Consider the following 27,698-nt stretch of genomic DNA (forward strand, 5'->3'; position numbering starts at 1 on the left):
AGTTTGGCATCATCAGCAAAGAAGTTCATAAACATTTCACTCCTTCATCCATATCATTTATATATATGGCAAACATTAACCCCTTCCATATGGTGCCGCATACGTAGGCGGCATGAGGAGCAAGTGGATACGCGAGGCTGCCATATCGGCATCTTGATTATATTTATTGTAGTTGCCCCTGCATAATGACATACTCTCTAAACTGTCTACATCACATTTTCTATGGTTATCAAAATTCACGGGTGAAAGAGAGAACGATCGATATAAGCGGTGACTATATTTTATGATGCGAGTATTATTACGACACATCGTACGTCTGACAGCTAATGCTGCCCGCGAGATTTTGGCCCGTACTGAAGAGGTTAAGGGAGCCAATACAGAGCCCTGTGGGACACCACTTATCATATCTTCCCAGTTTGAGTTCTTGTCTCTCAGTACCACTCTCATTTTTCTTCCACTCAAGACATCTTTCATCTATTCCAGTAGCTTACCTTGTATTTCTCCTATTATTTCAATTTTTCTTATTAGCTTTATATGTGGTACTTTGTCAAAAGCCTTTTGCAAGTCCAAGAAGGTGCAATCTGCCTAGCCATCTCTTTCTTGTATTATTTCTATTAATCTGGAGTAAAAACATAGTTGATGGTACATGATCTTCCACTTCTAAAACCAAATTGTTTAGGGTTTAGTATTTTATTCTTTTCCAAGCATTTGATCCATTTGTTCCTGATAGCCTTTTTGCATATTTTTGTTACTGTGCTTGTAAGGGATACCAGTCTGTAGTTTGTAGGATTTTCTTTGTTTCCTCCTTTATATACCGGTACAGTGTTTGCATTTTTCCAATCTTGTGGTACCTTTCCTTTTTTGAGTGATAAATAAATTATCTTGTATAATTTGTCCGTGAAGAGACATTTATGCATATATAGAAAATAGCTTAAAATGTGCTGAGATAAAAGGAAATACACTTAAACCTGCTCCTATACTATCATATCTCATTCCACAGAATCCTTGGGAAAGAATTCACTCAAATACACTGGAGTTACCATGTCTGAAAATGGATATATGTATTTGTTGCCACTGATAATCTTTCAATATTTTATAACCCATACCAAATAAGAGCTGAAACAATTGCTTCACTAATCTTATAATGATCTTATAATTTGTAATTTCACTTCTTTGATCTTAGTTTCAGACAATGGTACTGAATTTAATAACAAAATCTTGGAAGAATTATGTAGGTTATTTAAGATAAACAAAGTTAATATCCAGGTGAATCATCCTCAGAGCAATGGAGTTGTAGAGAGGTTAAATAAGAAAATTCTTAATTGCATATAGACTTGTAACAAGGAATCTGATTGGAGAAAGGGTGAAGGAGAAAATACAATTGGTTCATGATTGTAAGTTCACATCCTTTGGGGAGGATCTTAAATATAAAGTTAAAGATCACTGAACTAAAGAAATCACTACATCACTGCAAAACTCATCTAGGACCTAGCTTGTGATTGCTCTGGGGATTCCTTTAGTGATACTCAGAGAGCATGTGTAGAGGAATTTGTGAAGAAAATCAAGGAAAATAAGCACCTTTTAATTCCCCCTCCTATATATACAATAATACTGAAAGAAACTAGGTGATGTGCTATATCTTATACCAAGTTGAACTAACAATATAGAACTTTAAGTCAGAAGATGGAAGGGACAGGGCCTACCAACTAAAACAGTGGTGAAAGGAAAATAGAAAGTGAAGGAGCATGAAAATTAACAAAATACGAATACCAAGGACTTTCTTCCCCTTACACACGTGGTGGCCAAAAGTATAAATCCACTTCCACCCATTTCATCCCTATATATTCCACTCCCATTCACCAAATTCCCTCCCTTTTTTCTTGGCTCCTCCTGGATGATGGGTCATTTCTGCATCTTGCCCACTGCCCTGGGTCAGAAGCAATATAGCAAGACACAGCAGATCCACAACATGGCTGCTTCAGTTAATCAACGATCACCCCTCATGCAGAAAAAGAGATGGGGAGAAATCCCCTCAGGCAGTGTCAAAATACCATTCACATACTTCCTCACCTCCCCAACCCCCACCCACTCCCTTTCATGCATCACAGCATCATCCATACACAACCATTCTTCACTCACCCCTACATTATGTCTTCTCCCTTCCTTCCTCAACAGACATTCCCATCTTTCCCAATCTTTCCTCACTCATTCTTTCCATGTCTCCAAACCACCTCAATACTATTTCATCAACCATACCTCCCAACTCCATTTTTAACTCCGCTCTTCTCCTCACCTTGTTTCTCACTCTATCCAGCCTAGTAACCACTACCATACTTCTCAGGTATTTCATCTCAAACATATTCAAACTCTTCCTCTCTTATGTTTCATGTTTCTGACCTTCATACAATCTATTAGCATCCATTCCTATATGTCTAGTTCTCATTACACTTTTTAATTCCCCAAAGCATTTACTTGGTTCTTTCAATCCACATTCTACCTCCACTTCTTCCTTTCCCACCACATTCACACCCAAGTATCTAAAGCTATCCACTTCCTCCAGTCTCCCTTAATATTCACTTCCAATTTCCTGCCATCTTCTCCCCTTATACATCTCATTACCTTCATTACCCACATTTATCTTCAAATTCCTTCTTTCGCGCACCTTCCCAAACTGTCACTAACTTCCTAAATCCCTCCTCTGATCCTGATACAAGGATAGAGTCTTCAGCAAATAACTGGCTTATCTCACTTTTCTCCACTTTCTTTAACCATCTCCAATCCCCAGCCCATTACCCATGCATTTATCTCTTGCACCACCCCATCCATGTGTAAACTGAACAGCCAAGACAACAAGACACATCCCTGGCAAAGTCCCACCTTTACCCCAAACCACTCACTCTCTCCATTTCTGATTCTAACACAAGTTCTACTCTCATAAAAACTCTTGACTGCTCTTAACAGCTTTCCTTCTATCCCATATGTCTACAATACCTCCCACAGTGCCTTCCTGTCTACCCTGTCACAAGCCTTTTCCAAATCCATTAACCACTTCACTATGGGACTTAAATCTCGCGGGCAGCAGCCAATGCCAGCCGTACGACATGTCGTAATAATACTCGCATCATAAAATATAGTCACGGCTTATATCGATCGTTCTCTCTTTCACCCGTGAATTTTGAAAACCACAGAGAATGGGATTAAGAGCAGATTAGAGAGAATGTAAAAACACAGGGGCGACTACAATAAATATAATCAAGACGCCAATATGGCAGCGTCGCGAATCCACTTGCTCCTCATGACGCCTACGTGTGCGGCACCGTATGGAAGGGGTTAAAGCCCCAAAATAACATCCTTACCTTTTCCTAAAGCTTTCTTACATATGTCTTACCACAAAAATCTGATGCATGCAACACCTACCTGTCCTAAACCCACACTGTTCCTCACCAATTACTCATTCTGTTCCTCTCCTAATCCTCTCAATTAAAACCTTCCCAACTACATTCAACAAACTAAATTCTTTAAAACTACTACACTCACACTTGTACCCTTTTCCTTTATAAAGTGGAACTATACAGGCACTCCTCCAGTCCTCAGGCACTCTACCCTTTTTTAGACAAACATTAAATAACCTCACCAGCCAGTCCACCATCACTGTACCTCCCTTTTTCAGACACTCCATATGACACCCATCTAACACAGGTGTTTTACCTGCTCTCTTCATTTTAACAACTGCTTTCACCTCATCTTTCCTTATTTCTCCTCTATTTTTCTCATTCATCACTGGCGTTTTCATAGCACTTCCCACTGCAATTACCTTTCCCTCCCTCTCTTTCTTAACATTTAGCAACTCCCTAAATACTCTGCTATCTTCCTCTTACTGCCATCTCTTTGATTATCATCTCTCCATCTGCACCTTTTACCTTTTCTTTTCTACTTGATTCACCTTCTCTTCCTCTCTTAATTTCTTTCAAAAACATCTTTTTATCATTTTAATTTATTTTGTCATACTCTTACCCAATTTCACATCTGCTGTCCTCTTTGCCTCCTTTATATTATGCTTTACTTTTCTTCTCTTTTCTTTGTACCTCTCATATGGTTCTCTCATCTTATTTTACAACCAACCTGTGAATACTCACATCTTCTCTTCTACAACCTTCTTTGCTTCATCATCCCACCACTCACTACCCTTCTATTTCTTCCTGTCCTCCATGATCCATGCATCATCTTTACACACATTGTGACTCCCTCCTTCAAACATTCCCAGTCCTCATGACTCCTAGTTTTAATCTATTCTTCACTCCCTCCCACTTTTCTCTCACCTCATTCTCCTTTTCTCATTTAAGCAGTTTACTCTAAGCACCTCCCTATCTTCTGTCCTTTTCCTCTTTCTCTATCTATCTCCCACTCTCAACTTACCTTCCACCAAAAATTGATCTGATATTCTTCCATTCTCTATGAACATGTACATCCAAAACTCTTCCTACTCTTTTCCTGTTTACCACTATATAGTCCATTAAAGCCCTATTTATTACCCTTCCATCTACCACCCTCTCCCATTTGTACTTATGCTTGACTTTCTTCCTAAACACTGTATTTACTATCATCAACTCTTTTTCTTGGCACATCTCCACCACCATCTCTCCATTACAATTTTTTCCTGGAACTCCTCACTTCCCAACCACTCCGTCTATTGGTTTGTCTCCTACCCTAGCATTCACATATCCTAATACCAATAGAGTGACATTTCTCCCTAAACCCTCTATACACTCATTTAAATTTATAAAAAAAAAAAAAAAAAAAAAAAAAAAAAAAAAAAAAAAAAAAAAAAAAAAAAAAAAAAAAAAAAAAAAAAAAAAACCTCCCTTTCCTCTACACTCTTCTCACTACCAAGCCCATATGCACTTATGAAGACCAGTTTCACTTTCATCCACATTAACCTTGAAGAAACCTCCTTCCACTCCACCACACATTTACCTATCTCTTTACTTACTAGTATAGCCACCTCTTCTCTCTCTCATCCTCTCTTCACTCCTGACACCCAACTACACTCCCAAACTCAAATTTGCTCCTACCTCTCAACTTGGTTTCACTCAACGCTAACACACCCATCTTTCTTCTCACACAAATATACTGCATATCTCTCTACTTTTACAGCATGTACCTACTATATGCACATTAAAACCTAATTAATACCCCTACTATCTCAGCATCTCATGGATGAAGGGTCATTCAAGTCCATCAGGTTAAAGGCATAGCATTGAGGCTCAGCACTTCATATTCCCACCTATTTATCTGAATAATATGCACACATGAATAGCCATCTATTAACTTTGACATATCACTTTTCAAACATCCTTATTCTCTATGATACTTTACCTTGCCTCTGGTTCATCAAGGGTATCAAGGTTCTCACAAAGAGTAGAGATGATACTTTCATACTTGTTGGGATACTTGCGGAAAATGTCCTTGATCACCACAATGGCTTCTTGAACAACATAATTAACCTGTTGATGGAGAGAAGATAAGCATTAGATAAATGATAACCTTGGAAAGAATGGTCTCCTGTAAGAGAGCAATCAATTTATTGCTCCATGTCTCTCTTGCAGGGGATCCATGGTTCCCAATTAACTGGCAATGACCTACAAATTGGCACACAAGTTACTCAAGAAAATTTGTGTTGCTTGAGTAAGATCATAGTAGGACAGTGAAGGATGTTCTGTCTTCTGTGTGGTGACTGTGTTTGTATCAATTTGATCATGTTGTTAGGCCTACTTTGTGCTGGTAGTTTCAAAACAAGGCAGTGGCCTAATAATAGCTGTGCTTGTGTTGTCCTTGCTTGTCAAGAGAGATCTTTCCCAGTTGGGTTGATGTCTAAGAAAGTTAAGTGAAATAAGGAGTTTGAGAGCCTGTCCTGAAGTGCAGTTTTGTGATCTGAGTGTGTATTTACCTATTTGTATTTTATGGGAAGAGACCTATGCTCGTAGCGACCTGCTTTTGTATCTTTCAGCATCCAATTTGAGCTTAAATTCTTGTATAGTTTTTGCACTCACTGTTTCCTCATTCTGTTTGTTACAGATATCTATCACTCTGTGTGGGTAGCTATTCTTTTTCAGGTCTCTTCTATAACTATCCCTTTTTAAGTTTCTTTTCGTGTCCTCTGGTTGTTCTTCTATCCCACTTTTGTAAGTCATCTCTATCAAGGACTTCCATACATACATACATACATATACCAAGGCTGTTTCCCCCTTACAAGGGAGGTAGCAAAAAAGGAAAAGGCATAAAATCATTCCCACCCATTCCATCCCTGAATACACTCCACACCCCCTCCACCCTCCCTCTTATCTTAGCACCTCCTGGATGACGGGTCATCCCTGCACCTTGTCCACTGCCCTGGGTCACAAGCAGTGTCGCAGGACACAGCACATCCACAGCAAGGCCGCTTCATTAAATCGGCGACCCCCCCCTCTCCATCCCCCCATGCATAAAAGGAGAAGATGGGGAGAAATCCCTTCGGGCTGCGTCAAATTTTGCTCACACATACTACCTCACCCCCCATCCCCCCGCCCATTCCACCTCATGCATCACATCATCATCCATATACAACCATTCTCCATTCACCCGTCTTCTGTCCTCTCCCATCCTTCCTCAGCAGACATTCCCCTCTTCCCCAAAGCCCCCTTCACCCCATCCATCCACCTCATCCTAGGATGTCCCCTCATGTTCACTCCCTCCACATCTGCCTTCCATACCTCTTTTACTAGTCTTTCTTCACTCATTCTTTCCATGTGTCCAAACCATCCTAATACTCTTTCATCAACCCTATCTCCCAACTCCCTTTCCACCCCGTTCTTCTCCTCACCTCCTCATTTCTCACTCTATCTAGCCTAGTAACCCCCATCATACTTCTCAGACACCTCATCTCAAACACATTCAAACTCCTTCTCTCTTCCTCTCTTATGCTCCATGTTTCTGCCCCATACAGTGCTTCCAACCCTTTCATAATTCTGTAGATGGTTAGCAGGTCTCCTCTTTCTCTTTTTTGGTCCAGGGTTGGTAGTTCGAGTTTGCCCAATCTTTGTTTGTATGTCAATTTGGAGAGTGTTGGTGCCATCTTTGTTGTTGCTCTTTGAATTCTTTCTAATTTCTTTATGTTCTTTTTAGTACTAGGTGTCCATAGAGTTGCAGCACACTCCAATTTTGGTCTTATTAATGTAACTTAATATTTTCTTTACCACTTCTTCATCCATGTAGTCAAAGACCACTTTCATTGATCTTAATAAATTGAAAATGTGTATTTACCTAGTTGTATCTTATGGGAAGGGGAGCTATGCTCGTGGTGTCCCATCTTTGTATCTCTCCATATCTAGTTTGCTATTAAATTCTTGTGTTGTTTTTGCACACACTGTTCTTTTGTCTAATATGTTCCTTACATCTACCACTCTGTGGGGAAAGCTGTTCTTTTTCAGGTCTCTTCTACAATTGTCCTTTTTGAGCTTCTTTGCATGTCCTCTTGTGTTTCTCTTATCCCAATTTGGTAAGTCTTCTCTATAAAAAAAACCTCCCACCCATTCTATCCCCAACATACTCCACTCCCATCCACCCCCTTTTCTCTCTCTTATCTTCATACTTCCTGGATAATGGGTCACCCTGCATCTTACCCACTGCCCTGGTTCAGAAGCAGTGTCGCAAGACACAGCGCATCCAAAGAAAGGCTGCTTCATTAAATTGGTGACCCCCCCCCCTCTCCATCCTCTCATGCAGAAAAGGAGAGGACGGGGAGAAATCCCTTTGGGCTGTGTCAATTTACTTCTAACACATACTCTCTCACCCCCCCCCCATCCCCCACCCAATTGCCCTCATGCATCACAGCATCATCCATACACAACCATTCTCCATTCACCCGTCTTCTGTCATCTGCCGTCCTTCCTCAACAAACATTCTCCTCTTTCACACTGCCCTTTTTACCCCATCCATCCATCTCATCCTAGGTCATCCCCTCATGTTCACTCCTTCCACACTTCTTTTACTAATATTTCTTCTTTCTTTCTTTCTATGTGTCCAAACCATCCCAATACTCTTTCATCAACCCTATCTCCCAACTCCCTTTCCACCTCTGTTCTCCTCCTCACCTCCTCATTTCTCACTCTATCCAGCTTAGTAACCCCTATCATACTTCTCAGGCACCTCACATTCAAACTCCTCTCTTATGTTGTATGTTTCTGCCCCATACAGTGCTGCCTGCACAATCATTCCTTCATACAATCTCCTCTTAGCATCCACTCCCAAATGTCTACTTCTCATTACACTTTTTAATCCCCCCAAGGCATTTACTTGCTTCTCTCAATCTACATTCTATCTCCACCTCCACTCCTCCCTTTCCTGCCACATTCACACCCAAGTATCTAAAACTATCCACTTCCTCCAGTCTCTCTCCCTTAAGGGGGTACGCGACACCTGGAGGTCATTTTCTAAAATATTTAGAGTAAAGAGCTGAAACTTCTCAGGTAAATAGGTATCCATATTGCCTACATTTTAGGTGAAGCAGAATGATGTATGTACACATGTACACATGTACGTATACCAGTAGCGACATTTAAAAGTGTACAGCACCATAATACGTGGACCAATTTGTTTTATATTTTGGCTATGATTAGTCAGTAGGCACACCTAGGGCCGGTCATTGAGTAATTGAACAATTTCTTTTATACTTTTGCATACAGGCATTTCAATTTTAATGTCTGGCAAAAATCGTGAAAAATACAATTTTTTGCTCGTTTCCATTATTACTCCGAACTCTTTCATCCTATTTAAAATATTCAAACGATCGGCCCTAGCAGTTACCAAAAGTAATATTCCCTGTAAGTTTCATCTAAATCTGATGTATATTAGATTTTTTATGATTAAAAAAAAGTAGAAAAATATCGAACGGAGATATGGCAACTTGAAATATGAATATATCTGTAACTTGCTTATAGTTTCACCAATTTGACTGATTTTTTCATGGCTTAATTCTTATTATATAATAAGTACAGTAAAAATTATCAACATATTTTAATTATGTACTTTAAATACTGAAAAACTAAAGTATAAGTATGTCACAGTAGTGACGACGCACAGACGACAACATCATATAATTTGCTTTCTTGCACCTTTGGCGGTTTCTTCATATGAAACCTCTCTGCCGGGGGTCTTCAGGGTATCTAAATAATTGGAAAGAGGTTTATTTTCCAGTAGTGGGCGCCTTCTCTTTCCTCATCAGATTCCCCTCGCTCTATGTTGGTAGGGCACCCCCTCCAGCATCATATGATGTCCCTTCTTCTTTCTTCTTCCTGTATATCCTTGATCTTTTTCCTCTTGCTTTCTTCTTTGGATTTAATCTTCCTCTTTGAATTGTTTAGTCTAATGTTGTCCTTTACCTCTGTCACCGTCACAGAGGTGCAGGTGAGGGCGGTGGTGGAGTGAGAGGTGGTGAGATCTTTAGTCGTCTTTGACTGCTTGCCATCTTTAACTGCTGTTTTTTGTCATTGTGATGTTCTTTTGTTCTTTTTGCTACCCATGATGACTGTACTAAAGAGTAATATGTTCTAGCTAAAGTAACATATTGCAATGAGAGCTCATGAGACATGCATACTTCCCTTTTCAGAGCTAGCCGGGAACTAACGCTTAGTTTCGCACAAAGTTGGCGAAATATTCTCCCTCCACCTTCCTCCCTTCCCCTCCACAATCGTATTGGCCGTTGATACACTGGGCGAGTGTAAATTAAATCAAATTTCAACGTTATTCACTGCGCCTGAAGGTCCTAAGTGGCACGCCTCCCTCTAGTGTGGGTTGCGCCTTTAAATCTGTCCCTTTAAACCTCACCCAGGACCTTTAAATTGCGCGCGGCTGGAAAATTATTTGTCGGGATTTATTTCTAAGTGGTATACGAACATTTTGAACACAGTTTTGAAAAATGCCATAGCTTGACCAAATTCACCCCCCCAGGTGTCGCGTACCCCCTTAATACTCACTTACAGTCTACTGCCACTTTCTCCCCATGTACATCTCATCATCTTACTTTTACCCACATTTATCTTCAATTTCCTTTTGCACACCTTCCCAAATTCTGTCACTAACTTCCTCAATCCCTCCTCCGATCCTGCTACAAGCAAAGTGTCATCAGCAAACAATAATTGGCTTATCTCCCACTTTTCTCCATTTTCTTTAACCATCTCCAATCCCTGACCCACTACTCTCGCACCACCCTATCCATGTATAAATTGAACAGCCAGGGTGACAAAACACATCCCTGATGAAATCCCACCTTTACCTCAAACCACTCACTCTCTCCATTTCCAATCCTAACACAAGCTCTACTATTATTGTAAAAACTCTTCACTTCTCTTAAAAGTTTTCCTCCTATCCCATATATCTGCAATACCTCCCACAGTGCCTTCCTGTCTACCCTGTCATAAGCCTTTTCCAAACCCATAAAAGCCCAAAATACATCCATACCTTTTCCTATAGCTTTCTCACATATGTCTTAGCACAAAAATCTGATCTACACAACCTCTACCTGTCCTAAATCCACTGTTCCTCACCAATTACTCCCTCTGTTCCTCTCCTAATCCTCTCAATCAAGATCCTCCCATATGCCTTCCTACATTTAACAAGCTAATCCCTCTGAAATTACTACACTCACACTTGTCCCCTTTTCCCTTGTAAAGTGGAACTATACTGGCACTCCTCCAGTCCTCCGGCACTCTACCCTCTTTTAAACAAACATTAAATAACCTCACCAGCCAGTCCACCATCACTGTACCTTCTTTTTTCAGACATTCTGCAAGACATCCATCCAACCCAGGTGCCTTTCCTGCTCTCATCATCTTAACAACTGCCTTCACTTCATCCTTCCTTATTTCTCCTCCATTTTTTTTATTCATCACAGTCATTTTCTTAGTGCTTCCCACTGCAAATACCTTTCCCTCCCTATCCTCCTTCACATTTAGGAAATCCCTAAAATACTCTGCCCATCTTCCTCGTACTGCCTTCTCTTCCATGATCATCTCTCCATCTAAAACCAAAGGCATAAAATCCACTCCCACCCATTCCATCCCCACATATTCCACTCCCATCCACCCTCCTCCCTCCTTCTTATCTAGGCCAGTGTTGCAAGATACAGCACATGCACAACAAGGCCACTTCATTAGATCAGTGACCCTCCTCTCTGTTCCCTCACGCAGAAGTGGAGATGAGGAGAAATCCCCCCTTCAGGTTGTGTCAATTTATTTTTTACACATACTCCCTCACCCCCATCCTCCACCCACTCCCATTTATAAACTACCAAAAAAGCAAACTGGCAAGAATACTCAGAAGATATAGAGTTACTTTGAACTTGACCAGTACCCCTCCATGGATAAAGCATTGAACAAAATATTAACTAGTGACTGCCATCCAGAGGGCAAATACAAAATGTTTCCAGAGGCTTAAAAAATAAATAATAATAAATATGTATGATAAATAAAATAAAATAATACATACATACGTATACATACATTTACCAAGGCTTTTATCCCCCTTACCAGGGGGGTAGCCAAAAAGGACAAGGCACAAAAACATTCCCACCCATTTCATCCCCGAAAACACTCCACACCCCTCCACTCTCCCTCCCAGCACATCCACAGCAAGGCCGCTTCATTAAATCGGCGACCCCCCCTCTCCGTCCCCCATATAAAGGAGAGGACGGGGAGAAATCCCTTTGGGCTGCGTCAAAAATTTTTGCTCACACACACTACCTCACCCCCATTCCCCCGTCCAATCCACCTCATGCATCACAACATTTTCCATATACAACCATTCTCCATTCACCCCTGTCTTCTGTCCTCTCCCGTCCTTCCTCAACCGACATTCCCCTCTTCCCCAAAGCCCCCTTCACCCCATCCATCCATCTCATCCTAGGACGTCCCCTCACGTTCACTCCCTCCACATCTGCCTTCCATACCTCTTTTACTAGTCTTTCTTCACTCATTCTTTCCATGTGTCCAAACCATCCTAATACTCTTTCATCAACCCTATCTCCCAGCTCCCTTTCCACCCCTGTTCTCCTCCTCACCTCCTCATTTCTCACTCTATCTAGCCTAGTAACCCCCATCATACTTCTCAGACACTTCATCTCAAACACATTTAAGTTCCTTCTCTCTTCCTCTCTCATGTTCCATGTTTCTGCTCCATACAGTGCTGTTGGCACAATCACTCCTTCATACAGTCTCCTCTTAGCATCCATTCCCAGATTCCTATTCCTCATTACACTTTTTAAACCACCAAGGCATTTACTCGCTTCTCTCAATCTACATTCTACCTCCACCTTCACTCCACCCTTTCCTGCCACATTTGCACCCAAATATCTAAAACTATCCACTTCCTCCAGTTGCTCTCCCTTAATGCTCACTTCCAGATTACTGCCACTTTCACCCCTTGTACATCTCATCACCTTACTTTTACCCACATTTATCTTCAGCTTTCTTCTATCACACACTCTCCCAAACTCTGTCACCAGCTTCCTCAATCCCTCCTCCGATCCTGCCACAAGCGCAGTGTCGTCTGCAAACAACGGCTGGCTCACCTCCCACTTTTCTCCATTTTCCTTAACCATCTCCAATCCCTGACCCACTACCCTTGCATTCACCTCTCACACCACCCAATCCATGTATAAGTTGAACAGCCAGGGTGACATAACGCATCCCTGACGAAGTCCCACCTTTACCTCAAACCACTCACTCTCTCCATTTCTAATCCTGACACAAGCTCTACTACTCTCATAAAAACTCCTGACAGCTCCCAGAAGCTTTCCTCCTATCCCGTATATCCGCATAACCTCCCACAGTGCCTTTCTGTCTACCCTGTCGTAAGCCTTTTCCAGATCCATAAAGGCCCAGAAAACATCCTTCCCCTTACCTATAGCTTTCTCACATATCTGTCTTACCACAAAAATCTGATCTACACAACCTCTACCTGTCCTAAACCCACACTGTTCCTCACCAATTACTCCCTCTGTTCCTCTCCTAATCCTCTCAATCAAGATCCTCCCATAAGCCTTCCCAACTACACTTAACCCCTTCCATACGGTGCCGCACACGTAGGCGTCATGAGGAGCAAGTGGATTTGCGAAGCTGCCATATCGGCGTCTTGATTATATTTATTGTAGTCGCCCCTGTGTTTTTACATTCTCTCAAATGTGCCCTGAATCCCATTCTCTGTGGTTTTCAAAATTCGCGGGTGAAAGAGAGAACGATCGATATAAGCGGTGACTATATTCTATGATGCGAGTATTATTACGACACGTCGTACGGCTGGCATTGGCTGCTGCCCGCGAGATTTAAGTTCCGTACTGAAGTGGTTAACAAGCTAATCCCTCTGAAACTACTACATTCACACTTGTCCCCCATTCCCTTGTAAAGTGGAACTATACATGCACTCCTCCAGTCCTCTGGCACTCTACCTTCTCTCCAGCAAACATTAAATAATCTCACCAACCAGTCCACCATCACTATACCTCCTTTTTTAAGACATTCTGCATGGCATCCATCCAGACCAGGTGCCTTACCTGCTTTCATCATCTTAACTGCTGCCTTCACTTCATCGTTCCTTATTTCTCCTCCATTTTCCTCACTCATCACTCTCATTTTCTTAGCATTTCCCACTGCAGCTATCTTTCCCTCCCTATCCTCCTTCACATTAAGCAACTCCCTAAAATATTCTGCCCATCTTCCCCTTACTGCCTTCTCCTCCATTATCATCTCTCCATCTGCACCTTTTACCTTTTCTTCTCTACTTGATTCGCCTCCTCTTCCTCTCTTAATTTCTTTCCAAAACATCTTTTTATTACTTTCAAAATTTTCTGTCATACTTTTACCCCATTTTACATCTGCTCTCCTCTTTGCCTCCTTTACCTTTTTCTTTACTTCTCTTTTCTTTTCCCTGTACGTCTCATACGACTTCCTCGTCCTACTTTGTAACCAATCTGTGAAAGCTCGATATGATAGGAATAACTGAGACATGGTTAAATGGTACAGAGTTCGAAGCTGAATTTAATATTGCGGGATTTAAACACTTTCATCAGGATAGAAACCACAAGAAAGGTGGGGGTGTTCTATTGTACGTTAAAAACAATGTTCATGCTTGTATTTTAGAGAAAGTGAAACAGGATGCATATGATAGTTTGTGGGTTGAGTTAACCCTAACAAATGGACAAAAAATGAATATAGGTGTAATATATAGGCCAAAGACATTATCATTAGCAGACGACAAACTGTTATTTCAAGAACTGTCTAGTTTCTGCAACCGGGATTTATTGATAATGGGTGATTTCAATTTTACTGACATTGATTGGATGACCCTTGAACATGGCCATATAGGTAGTCGCTTGATTGATTTTCTTGGTGACAATTACTTAATTCAGCATGTAAAAGAGCCCACAAGATATGGAAACTTGCTCGATTTATTGATCACTAGCCGCGAAAGCATGGTAACTGATGTAGAAGTCGGTGAATCTGTTGCAAATAGCGATCACAATTTAGTCAGATTCAAACTCCTAAACAATTTTAGAATAGATACTTGTGCTTCTAAAATACCCGATTTCAGTAAAGCTCAGTTCATAGAACTACGTCAGGAGCTTCAGCTTACAGATTGGGAGGAAAAATTAAACGAAAGGCCTGTAGATCAGATGTGGGAAATATTTCAAAATACGCTCACTAAGATGATTCAAACTTACATTCCTTTTAAGGACAGACGTCCCCCAAATCAGGCTCGCCCAAAGTGGCTCGACAAAGAAACTGAAAAAAGTATTGCTAAAAAGAGACAGGCTTATAAGAAATATAAGTGCTCGGGTGCATCTAATGACTATGAAAGTTATGTATCAATACAGAGAGATTTAAAAAAGACAATAAGAAAAAGAAAACGACAATACGAAATGAACATCGCTGAGAAATCCAAAGAGAATCCCAAAGAATTCTATAGTTACATTAGAGATAAAAAGGTTGTTAGGAATCACATTGGTCCACTATTATCTGCTGACGGTCAACTTCAATATTCAAATGAAGGAATGTGTAATATCTTAAACAATTATTTTAGCTCGGTATTCGTAAACGAAACACCTCAAAGTGAATTCCAAACTGAAACCTGTGAAAAGTCTGGGGTAAACTTACTCACTACGGTAAATATAACAAAAGAAAAAATTAAAAGGTGTATAGACAAACTCAAAGTTAATAAAACACCAGGGCCTGACGGTTGGCATCCAAGAATCTTAAAGGAAATGAAAAATGAGATTGTTGTTCCATTAGAAATTATTTTCAAGAAATCCATCATATCCGGAGATGTCCCAAGAGAATGGAAGCTAGCTAACGTTACTCCCATATTCAAAAAAGGTGACAAAAAGAAACCAAATAACTATAGGCCTATAAGTTTGACTTCGATCGGAGGAAAAATAATGGAAACTATCATCAGAGATGATATCGAATATCATTTAGAAAGTAACCATTTGATAAATGATAGCCAGCATGGTTTCAGACGGAAACGTTCTTGCGTGACTAACTTACTCGAATTCTACAACACAGTTATCTCCAATTATGACAAAAGAAACAATATAGATTTAATATATCTAGACTTTGCAAAAGCTTTTGATACCGTCCCACACGAAAGACTACTTACTAAATTAGCTTTGCATGGAATAAGTGGTAGCCTATTAGGTTGGACTAGTAATTGGTTGAAAGGTCGAAAACAGAGAGTTGTTTTAAATGGAAAAACTTCTGGATGGAAAAGTGTTGCAAGTGGAGTTCCTCAGGGTTCCGTTCTTGGGCCACTTCTATTCATAGTATATTATATATAAATGATATAGACCATGGACTAAAATCTACTGTTTCCAAATTTGCTGATGATACAAAATTGTGCGGAGTGGCAAATGATCACTCAAACCAATTAGATATTCAAGAAGATTTAGATAAATTACAGCAATGGTCTGAAAAGTGGCTAATGAAATTTAACACAAGTAAATGCAAGGTAATGCACATAGGTAAAAATAACAGTAAGTACGATTACAAGTTATTTGGAAATTCGTTAACAAAAGTGGATAGTGAAAAAGATCTCGGCGTAATTATCAGTAACGACCTCAAATCATCCAAGCAGTGTATTTCAGCCTCTGAGAAAGCAAATAAGATTCTGGGATTGATTGCGCGATCTTTTGATTTCAAAAGTCCATCACTCATTAACAAGCTATATAAATCGTTAGTTCGTCCACATTTGGAATATGCTGTTTCCGTATGGTCACCGAATCTCATTAAAGACATTGACAGACTGGAAAAAGTACAACGGCGAGCCACAAAACTGATTCCAAATATCAAAAATAAATCATACGAAAATCGACTTAAGCACATGAATCTGTTTTCCCTAAAAAAGCGTAGACTCAGAGGTGACTTGATACAGGTCTTTAAGATTTTAAAGGGAATTGACATCAAAAGTGACCAAATTTTCACATTGAATGAGAATCAGACAAGAAACAATGGTCTCAAACTGTCCGGAAATAGATTCAATTTGGAAGTAGGTAGAAACAACTTTGCCAACCGTGTAGTTAATGAATGGAATAAACTTCCTGCACAGGTAGTGCAATGTAGTTCAGTTCGAAGCTTTAAGAATCATTTAGATAAATACCTAAGTAAGATGCTGTAATGATTATAATTTATCTTATATTATTTGTTTTTGTTTTGTTATAATTTGTCTGTCTGATTTTCATTTATCATTAGTTATATGTCAATTTATAATCATTTACTATTTACCTTTTTGTTTGTTATTCAACTATACCTATGCATTTATTTATGTATTTTATTTATTTTTACATTATTATAGTTTTAATTTATTATTATTATTATTATTATTTTTTTTTTTTTTTTTGCATCCGACCTAGATATGGATCAAAAGGTCTCCTGTCGGCATGCTCCGCCTTTGTAATCCTTCTTCTCTTCTACAACCTTCTTCATTTCCTCATCCCACCATTCACTACCCTTCCTTCTATTTCCTTCTAACCTTCTTGTTCCACACACCATCCTTGCACACTTTGTGATTCCCTCCTTGAACCATCCCCATTCCTCCTCCACACCTACCTCCACTCTATCCTTCACTCCCTCCCACGCCTCCTTCAGCTTGCTCTTGTACTCCTTCTCCTTTTCCTCTTCGTTTAGAGAGTTCACTCTAAGCACCTCCCTACCTTTTGTCCCTTTCCTCTTCCTCCATCTGTCCTCCACTCTCAACTTACCTTCCACCAGAAAATGATCTGATATTCCCCCACCCTCTCCCCTTAGCACATGTACATCCCTAACTCTTCCTATCATAATCCTATTTACCACTACATAGTCCATTAAAGCTCTATCTACCACCTTTCCCTCCACCACCCTCTCCCATGTGTACTTATGCTTGACTTTCTTCCGAAACACTGTATTTGCTATCATCAACTCTCTTTCTAGACACATTTCCACCATCAACTCTCCACTACGATTCTTTCCTGGAGCGCCACATTTCCCAACCACTCCATCAATTGGCTCCTTTCCTACCCTAGCATTAAGGTCTCCCAGTACTATTACATTTACACTTCTCCCTAAACCCTCTATGCACTCATTTAGATCTATCCAAAAGGCCTCCCTTTCTTCTACATTCTTCTCACTGCCAGGCCCATATGCACTTACAAAAACCCACATCTCCTTTCCCAGTTTTACCTTCATCCACATTATCCTTGAGGAAACCTCCTTCCACTCCACTACACGTTTACCTATCTCTTCACTTACTAGTATAGCCATCCCTTCCCTCCCTCGCCCTCTCTTCACTCCTGATAACCTCCCACTTACACTCCCAAACTTACAATCGCCCTTCCCTTTCAGCTTAGTTTCACTCAAAGCCAACACATCCATCTTTCTTCTCACAAACATACCACCTATCTCTTCCCTTTTACTCTCATCTGTACCACATCCACGCACATTAAAAGACCCAAACCTTAGGGTGCTGGACCGAGGCCCTCCAGCCCCTCTTATGCCTCTGCCTTTTTTTCTAGGAATGTGCCCTGTAGGGCTACAAGGAGAAGGATGCCTAGTCCCAATCCCCGTCCCTTTTTTTCTCGCCTCTTACGATCCAAGTGGGAATACTTGGTGGCAGTATTCTTTTCCCCCACCACAGGGAATTCCCCCACCATAGAAAAAGAAAATACTCAGAGAAATGGTACAGTATAGCAACAAGGGTTGGGGGACAGCATAACAGAGGGACAGTTGTAGTATAATAAAATATAAATAAATAAATCCCAACAACACACAAGATAGCCCCATTAAGAAAAACTGGAATAAATAAAAAATTATCAATTCAATCTGGTGCTCTTACTTTCTCTTTCAAAGACCCACAGCTTCTAGGAAACTAGCAACGGCCTACGGTTGGGACCATAAATCACTTTAAGATATATTGTGTTGTTGTCTGGGTGCTGTTAGTGTGGGTAATCTGGGTCTTCTGCTACAAATACAATTAATATGATTTTATATGAAAGGATAATATAGTGGCAAACAAGCCACCGACTTCACATGATTGACAATATGGGAAGGGAAAAGGTGAACTATATTCAGTATATTTCAATGTTTACAAGTGGTAGGCTATTATGGGACTGTCTAAACCCCATTATTTGCATCAGTTTCTTAGATATAGCATCTGTCTAAAAAAGTTAGGGTCACAGTTTCAAAAGAAACAAAGATGTCTAGTTTCTTATATAACTAACAAAATTTCCACAGCAATATTTCAGACAGATCAGGGTTTTATATAAAATAGCAATAATTTAACATGATTACAGCAAAAAGATAAATGCATACCTTGGTCTGAATGAGGTCCAATAGAGTTGAGACACAACGCTCAGCAGAAGTCTCAACTTTGATGGCACAGCGACCAATTGCCCGAACAGCTTTACGTACAAAGTCAACATCAACTTCTGTGGCATACCTGAGGAGAAAATGTATCACAAGCTAAATTCATGATAGTTGGTACATACATAGCAAAAGTCCTTCCCCTGATAAATGTCATACATATACCAAGGGGGTTTTCCTCCTTGCAAGGTGGGTAGCCAAAGTCAAAGGCATAAATCCACTCCCACCCATTTCATCCCCACATATTCCACTCCCATTCACCACCCCTCCCTCCCTATTTTCTTGGCTCCTCCTGGATTATGGGTCATCTCTGCATCTTGCCCATTGCCCTAGGTAAGAAGCAATGCAGTAAGACACAGTGCATCCACAGCAAGGCCATTTCATTTAATTGGCAACCCCCCCCTCACCATCCCCTAATGCAGAAAAAGAGAAGACAGGGAGAAATCCCTTTGGACTCTGTCAAGATATTGTTCACACATACTCCCTAACCCCCTCCATCCCCCACCCATTCCCTTGCATCCAACACAACATCATCCATACACATTCTCCACTCACCCCTATTTTCTCCCTTCCTTCCTCAACATTCTCCTCTTTCCCAACATCCCTTCCACCCCATCCATCCATCTCATCAGCTGACCCCTCATGTTCACTCCAGCCACTCCTGTCTTCCACACTTCTTTTACTAATCTTTCTTCTCTCATTCTTTCCTTGTGTTCAAACCATTACAATACTCTTTCATCAACCCAACTCCTTTTCCACCCCCACTCTCCTCCTAACCTCTTTGTTTCTTACTTTATCCAGCCTAGTAACCCCTACCATACTCTCAGACATTTCATCTCAAACACACGTAAACAAGACACCGAAGCAGAAGGAAGTGCAGCAATTGAGCATCTATCTAGCGGTTTTGTCACCGACACGAAAGAAATGAATAGTTGTTATTGTGTGCGATGTGTAAATCCAGTTCTTGAAATAAGTATAGTTGGCACAATACATACATACATACATATACCAAGGCTTTTTCCCCTTACTAGGGAGGTAGCCAAAAAGGAAAAGGCATTAAAAATTCCCACCCATTCCATCACTGAATACACTCCACACCCCTCCACCCTCCCTCCTATCTTACCACCTCCTAGATGACGGGTCATCCCTGCACCCTGTCCACTGCCCTGGGTCAGAAGCAGTGTCGCAAGACACAGCACATCCACAGCAAGGCTCCTTCATTTAATCGGCGACCCCCCCTCTCCGTCCCCCCATATAAAGGAGAGGACGGGGAGAAATCCCTTCAAGCTGCGTCAAAATTTGCTCACACACACTACCTCACCCCCCATCCCCCCGTCCATTCCACCTCATGCATCACATCTTCCATATACAATGGAGAAAGAAAAAGACGAAAAAGTATTATATGAACCAATGAAGAGAGACCTGGATATAAGCAAAGTAGGATCCCCGATTGGTACGATTCCCAAGAGAACATGTTTAACTGACACTGCAAGGATAAACCAAAGGTGGGAGAGCAATAGTTTTTCAGGTTTTTCAGGTTTCCGAAGAAATCCAGGAGAAATAGGTAAAGACTTTGATATAAAGAAGTTAGATATTGCAATGCATTAAGAAATCGCAAAGTAAACGAATTATTGGAAGAAATCCTAGATTTAAAATTGGACTACCGAGCTGTATTTAGGGAGTTGATTACTTTGCGTAAGAGTAACGAGCAAACGATTAGAGAGTTAAATGACCTAAGGAGTGAAATTGATGTGCTCAAAAGAGAAAACAAAAGAATGAAAAAAGACAAAAATAAAAATGAAGAACTGAAAAAGGACAAAAATAAAAATGAAGAACTGAAAAAGGTCAAAGAGCAATTACAGGAAGTGATCACAAAGGTGGAAGAATCAATTAAAGAAACAGACCTCCTTGAAATAAGAAATCAATGGAAACAAGATCAGGAAAATCAAAAAATATCTTTCAGAGAAATAATACAAAAGCAGATGGAGGAAAATACAATAGAAACAGTTATGAAAGTAATTAAATAAAAGGAAAATTGGGTGAGAGATACAGTTGACAAAGGTAAATGCATTGTGGTCCATGGTATCCAAGAAAAACATGATGTGTATTGTGATGGCCCACCATCCTCCATGTATATAAAATGTCTGTATCTGTATGTCAATCTTTAATTGTAAGATAATTATGTATGTACTGTAAATTGCTTGTATACGTTGTGATGGCCCACCATCCTCCATGTATCTAAAAATATCTGTATCTGTGTTATCCTGTACTTGTTAGGTAATTACGTATGTACGGTAAAAACTGCTTGTATACTTTATGGGATCTACTCTCTCTAGGCCGACGGACGTGAACTAGTTCTGTCCGGCTCATCCTTCGCCTTCCTCCCGTCCTCGCCAACTGCATATATAATGCATCTGCCGGCTCCTAGGGCGCACTTTTTCGTTGGCTGAGCGACGCGTAACTTTATCTCTCCCATATTGCTTTTGCTCTAGCACCGTGGCGTCACCACGTAATCTATATTCTCGTGACTTGGTTTTCGGTGGAGGAATTGTCAATTGATTAATTTTGTTGTTGTAAAGTTCTTATATTTGTTTTGTTGGCTTTTTGTTATACATTAAATTAGTTATCTTTGTTAACTTCCGTTTGGATTTGCCTTACCCACATCAAGGCCACTAAGTACGAACCCCTCCTAGACATATTTCCTTATATCCTTGCGGAAGGCATAACAGTATAAATACCAGAGAGAAAAGGAGGAAAAGGAAATAGCTACGGAAATTTTGAAAGAAATTCATGATGAAGGTAAAAATTTTTACAAAGAAATTGATGAGATTCAAAGGATAGGGAAATATTCAAAGGAAAAACATAGACCTTTAAAAATAAAACTAAGAACTCAAATGATAGCTGAGAAGGTACAATCAAAAGTGGTTAAATTAGCAAACAGCAAGAAATTCAAACATATATGGATAAAAAAGGAAATGAATGATGAGGAAAAACAAAGACAAGGCTCTCAGAATTGAAGCCAATGATAGAAATGAGAAAAGAACAGACGGAAAAAAAAAATTGGAGGGCATTGGACCCAAGACTGAAAAAATGGTACATCAGAAAAATGGAAACTTAAACAAAAAAAGAAGAAAATATGAAACTAAAAGTGGAATACACTCCTCCCTCAATTTAAGAACGCTCCCTATATGAATTTTAGCTATAACGGACAAAAAATTTGTCCCAAAAATCGAAATACGAACTAAAAATTCGACATAACAAATAAAATCCTGTTGAAAAAATTATTGTATTTTTAAATAATAAATATTAAAAAAGAAAATTATTATTACATCATAAATATTAAAATACAACAACTGCCATATGTCCATAAGTGAAAATAGATATGTACATACTGAGAAAGAACCAACCGCCCAGTTTTATTGTTTTCAAAACAACGCCGTGTACTGCTCGGTCTACTCACTCGGTCTCGGTTAATCATGGATTATTAGCATTATTTCAAGTGACATTGTGCCTCCTAAGCGTTATTATCTACTTTGCATATTAATATTTTATGTGTCTGTATGTCATCCCTGCACCTTGTCCAATGCCCTGGGTCAGAAGCAGTGTCGCAAGACACAGCACATCCACAGCAAGGCTGCTTCATTAAATCGGCGACCCCCCCCTCTCCGTCCCCCCATTGCATAAAATGAGAGGATAGGGAGAAATCCCTTCGGGATCCCTTCCGTCATTCAGGAGGTGCTAAGATAAGAGGGAGGGTGGTGGGGTGTGGAGTGTATTCAGGGATGGAATGGGTGGGAGTGATTTTATGCCTTTTCCTTTTTGGCAACCCCCCTTGTAAGGGGAAAAAGGCCTTGGTATATGTATGTATGTCTGTATGTAATTAGCAGAGAGCAGTATTCAAGATTATGCATATTTAACGTTGTGATAACTTTATAGGGACATGAAATTTGTTTGTAAGAACCTATCTCGCATATAATGGGTAAATATGGGAAAAAAGTGCTCAATTTAAGTATATTCGATATACGAAAGGTTTTTCAAGAACGTAACTAGTTCGTAAATCGAGGGAGGAGTGTACACAAATATCGATGGTATGACCTCTGGAATTAATGAATTAAAGGACTCTCTGGAAATAGAGAAACCTGACGTTATGGGAATTGTGGAAACAAAACTGAAAGGTCCTCAATCAATACGTATGGTGGGACAAGGTCTATACAACCACTGGGTGAAAAATACATACATACATATACCAAGGCTTTTTCCCCCTTCCAAGGGAGGTAGCCAAAAAGGTAAAGGCATAAAAACACTCCCACCCATTTCATCCCTAAATACACTCCACACCCCTCCCACCCTTCCTCTTATCTGAGCACCTCCTGGATGACGGGTCATCCCTGCACCCTGCCCACCGCCCTGGGTCAGAAGCAGTGTCGCAAGACACAGTACATCCACAGCAAGGCCGCTTCATTTAATCGGCGACCCCCCCTCTCCGTCCCCCTTTGCATATAAGGCGAGGACGGGGAGAAATCCCTTCGGGCTGCGTCAAATTTACTCACACATACTACCCCACCCCCCACCCCCCCGCCCATTCCTCCTCATGCAGTCACAACATCATCCATATACAACCATTCTCCACTCACCTCTGTCTTCCGTCCTCTCCCTTCCTTCCTCAACAGACATTCCCCTCTTCCCCAAAGCCCCCTTCACCCCATCCATCCACCTCATCCTAGGACGTCCCCTCATGTTCACTCCCTCCACATCTGCCTTCCATACCTCTTTTACTAGTCTTTCTTCACTCATTCTTTCCACGTCTCCAAACTATCCTAATACTCTTTCATCAACCCTATCTCCCAAATGGTGAAAAATAGAACAGATAAACAGGGAGGTGTCAAGATATTGACCAAAAAGGGTCTAAATGTGACAAAGATAAATGACAGTAAATATGTGGAATTGATTATGATAAAAGTTGTATATAAAAATATGAAAAGTAGAAAATTTGTAGCAGTGTGTGTGCCACCAAAAACAGTCATTTTTTACCTACAAATACTTTTTTGTTGGTTAAATTAAAATCATTGTAAGGCAAAATTAGGGAAAAAAAAAAAAAACAAAAAAAAAAAAAAAAAAAAAAAAAAAAAAAAAAAATCAAACACATTCTTTTCGTTTACATACTGTACCGAAAATATTTTTATCGACAACAGACTAGGCATGAACAAAGTTTACTGTTACATTTTATTAATTGCAAAACATAAAAATACAAAATGCTGTACAGAACATATTATCAAAAACAGACTAGGCATAAAAAAAGTTTTACTGTTACATTTTATTAATTGGAAAACATGAAAATATACTATAAAGTAATGTCGTAGCACATTGATAAAATAAACTTTTTATCCCACAATCGGAAAAAGAAGACACTAATGTCGAATGTTCTGTATATTTCGATCACTAACTGTGACCCTGAATGTTCTTCCACTATGTATTCATTCTGCTGAAGAGGGTCACAGTTAGTGATTGAAATATACAGAACATTCGACATTAGTGTCTTCTTTTTCCGACTGTGGGATAATGTTTTTATATGAAAATATAAAATGCAAGGCAAAATTAGGATTTTTTATTTTATTTCAAAACACATTGGGAGATAGGGTTGATGAAAGAGTATTAGGATGGTTTGGACACATGGAAAGAATGAGTGAAGAAAGACTAGTAAAAGAGGTGTGGAAGGCAGATGTGGAGGGTGTGAACATGAGGGGACGTCCTAGGATGAGGTGGATGGATGGGGTAAAGGGGGCTTTGGGGAAGAGGGGAATGTCTGTTGAGGAAGGATGGGAGAGGACAGAAGACAGGGGTGAATGGAGAATGGTTGTATGTGGATGATGTTGTGATGCATGAGGTGGAATGGGGGGTGAGGTAGTATGTGTGAGCAAAATTTGACGCAGCCCGAAGGGATTTCTCCCCGTCTTCTCCTTTTATGCATGGGGGGATGGAGAGGGGGGATCGCCGATTTAATGAAGTGGCCTTGATGTGGATGTGCTGTGTCTTGTGACACTACTTCTGACCCAGGGCAGTGGACAAGGTGCATGAATGACCCCGTCATCCAGGAGGTGCTAAAATAAGAGGGAGGGTGGAGGGGTGTGGAGTGTATTCAGGGATGGAATGGGTGGGAATGATTTTATGCCTTTTCCTTTTTGGCTACCTCCCTTGTAAGGGGAAAAAGCCTGGGTATATGTATGTATGTATGTACATTCTTTTTGTTTACGTACTGTACCGAACATATTGTTATCAACAACAAACTAGCCTAGGCATAAAAAAAAGTTTTACCGTTATATTTTATTAATTGCAAAATATATAAAAATACAAAAATACAAAATGCAATGCAAAATTAGGAAACATTTTACTTCAAACAAACAAAATGAAAGAATATTTAGCTGGCTGGGATGCTGACGCTGCTGGCAGCCTGCCAAAACTATCGTACTTGCGTCTCGTGGCGTGCGGAGTAATTGTACTGCAATGCCAGGCATAACATTGCAATTCTATTACTCTATTAAATGTTAAATATTATTGCACTATCTCGTGGTTTTAAATTCGATCAGTTGTAAGTCGCATAGGTCATAAGTCGACGACTACTAGTATTGCTTATGGTACTGGGTGACCATAGTGTCACAACATATTCCAGTCTAGGCCTTATTAGTGTGACTAATATTTTTTTTAACCATTTCTTCGTCTAAATTGGTAAAAGCCACTTTTATTGATCTTAGCAAGTTATAGTATTCTCCAACAATTTGGTTAATTTAATTATCAGGGGACAAGTCATTTGAGATAATTACTCCCAAGTCTTTTTCAGATCCCACTTTCTTTACTTCCTTTGTTTCTATTGTATATTGTCCTGATATTCTCTCTCACTCTTTTTCCCCCCCCCCCCAACTCCGTTATACTACATTTCTTAGTGGTGAAGTCAACTACCCACTTCTGACTCCATTTCCAAACCTTGTTTAGGTCTCCCTGTAGTGATTCACAATCTTTTGACGGTTTTCACTTTTCTCAACAGTTTAGCCTTGTCTGCAAAGAAGCTCGTGTAACATTCCACATCTTCATCCATGTCATTCACATAAATAGCAAACATTATTGGAGTACTGATTCCTGTGGAACACCACTAATCACCTCCTCCCAACCTGAATACTTTTCTCTGAGCACTACTCTCATTTCCCTACCATGCAGGAAATCCTCCATCCAGTTTAGTAGGTTACCTTGCATCCCTCCAGTTTAAAAAAAAAAAAAAAAAAAAAAAGTGTGGAACTTTGTTGAAGGCTTTTAGTAAGTCTAGGAAAGCACAATCAACCCATCAATCTCTTTCTTGTATTATATCTATTAGTCTTGAGTAGAAACATTTAATTTGTAGCCCATGATCTTCCCTGTATGAATCCAAATTGTCTTGAGTTTATTATATTGTTTTTTTTCCAGGTGTTTTACCCATCTATTCTTGATAACATTCTCACAAATTTTGGCTACAGTGCTTGTTAGGGAGACCAGTCTGTAATTAGTTCTTCCTTGTTTCCTCCTTTGTATATTGGTACAATGTTGGCATTTTTCCAATCTTTTGGTATTTTTCCTTCTTTGAGTATCTTATGTTGTATACTTTGTCCATTAGTTCTTCTTGGTATTCTTTTAGTATCAAGTTTGCAATTCTGCCTGGGCTGTGCAATTTCCTATCGTCAAGGTTCATTAATTGCTCCATTATTTCTTTTTGTTATAATTTCCCTTGTGGGGAAGATTGCACTTTGCTTCCTTTGTCCCAATGCTGTGGTTTTTCTCTAGTGAAAACAGACTTGAAGTGATTGTTCATGACTTCGGCCATTTCTAGATCTTCTGGCATAGTTTCACCATTTCCTGTTTATTTTTAAGTTTACCTTTCACATATCTATAGAATAGTTTGGGTTGACTTGCATTTTTCTATGATGTCTTTTTCATAGTTTGTTTTTTCCTCTCTTTGCACTTTTACATATACATTTCTATAGTTTATATACATCTGCCATATCCCAGGTTTATATATTTTCTCCATCTTTTCCAAGCTTTGTCTCTTCTTTTGCCTCACTGCATCTGTTGAACCAACATTTGATATACACCATCTCCTGTTTTTTTCTTGGTACGTACCTATTTGCTCCTTCATTATAGACTTCCATCAAGATTGTCCATTTTTTTTCCACTTTTGTCTCTTCAATATAGAATTTTTCCCAATTTGCATTTTGAAAGAATTTGTTTTCCAAAGTCCATTTTGTTGTACATCAATCTTCCTTTTCTGTACTTTTCATTTCTCTTCATATATATTTCTTCCTTTAGTTCAGCCTCTATTAGTATGTGGTTACTCTTTCCAAATGGTGTCTTTGTATTCAATTTTATCTACAATTTCAGGTTTTGTTGTAAATACTAAATCCAGTCTCAACAGTTCTTCTTTACGTATCTGGTATTTTCACTGACCCATTGTGTCTTTGTATGTTCCATGGTCATATCCAGTAATACATTTCCCCACAGGACCTCTCTGCCCTTCACCATCACTCCTCCAAACAGATTTCTTTATAATTAAAATCCCCCATAAGTTCCAGGTTACCTCCATCCTTTAGTATCTCATTTAATGAAATGCCTTGTATCTACTAAAATTTTTGAATGCTTGTTCTCTTTCCAAGGACCCATTTTTGGGGGCACACATGTCACCACAAACTTTCTACTTTTATGTCTCTGTCTTCAATTTTTATCATGATCATTTCTATGTTGTTTTTACATTCAAGTTTTTCT

At 39.8% G+C, this 27,698-nt stretch overlaps 1 protein-coding gene across 7 annotated transcripts in view; it reads right to left on the bottom strand.

Annotated features, from left to right (window-relative positions):
* Window positions 1-27,698, bottom strand: part of AP-1-2beta (adaptor protein complex 1/2, beta subunit) — a 166,237-nt gene that overhangs the window by 98,781 nt on the left and 39,758 nt on the right. For all 7 annotated transcript variants that reach the window (XM_076210262.1, XM_076210265.1, XM_076210263.1 and 4 more), the window contains exons 8-9: window positions 18,867-18,993; window positions 5,377-5,504 (exon numbers count right to left, since the gene is read on the bottom strand). In XM_076210262.1, coding sequence (XP_076066377.1) covers window positions 5,377-5,504; window positions 18,867-18,993 — 255 coding nt within the window. The remainder of the gene's footprint in view (window positions 1-5,376; window positions 5,505-18,866; window positions 18,994-27,698) is intronic.

The sequence above is a fragment of the Oratosquilla oratoria genome, chromosome 27, assembly GCF_046742065.1.
Source record: "Oratosquilla oratoria isolate Oo_2021 chromosome 27, ASM4674206v1, whole genome shotgun sequence".
Taxonomy (NCBI): domain Eukaryota; kingdom Metazoa; phylum Arthropoda; class Malacostraca; order Stomatopoda; family Squillidae; genus Oratosquilla; species Oratosquilla oratoria.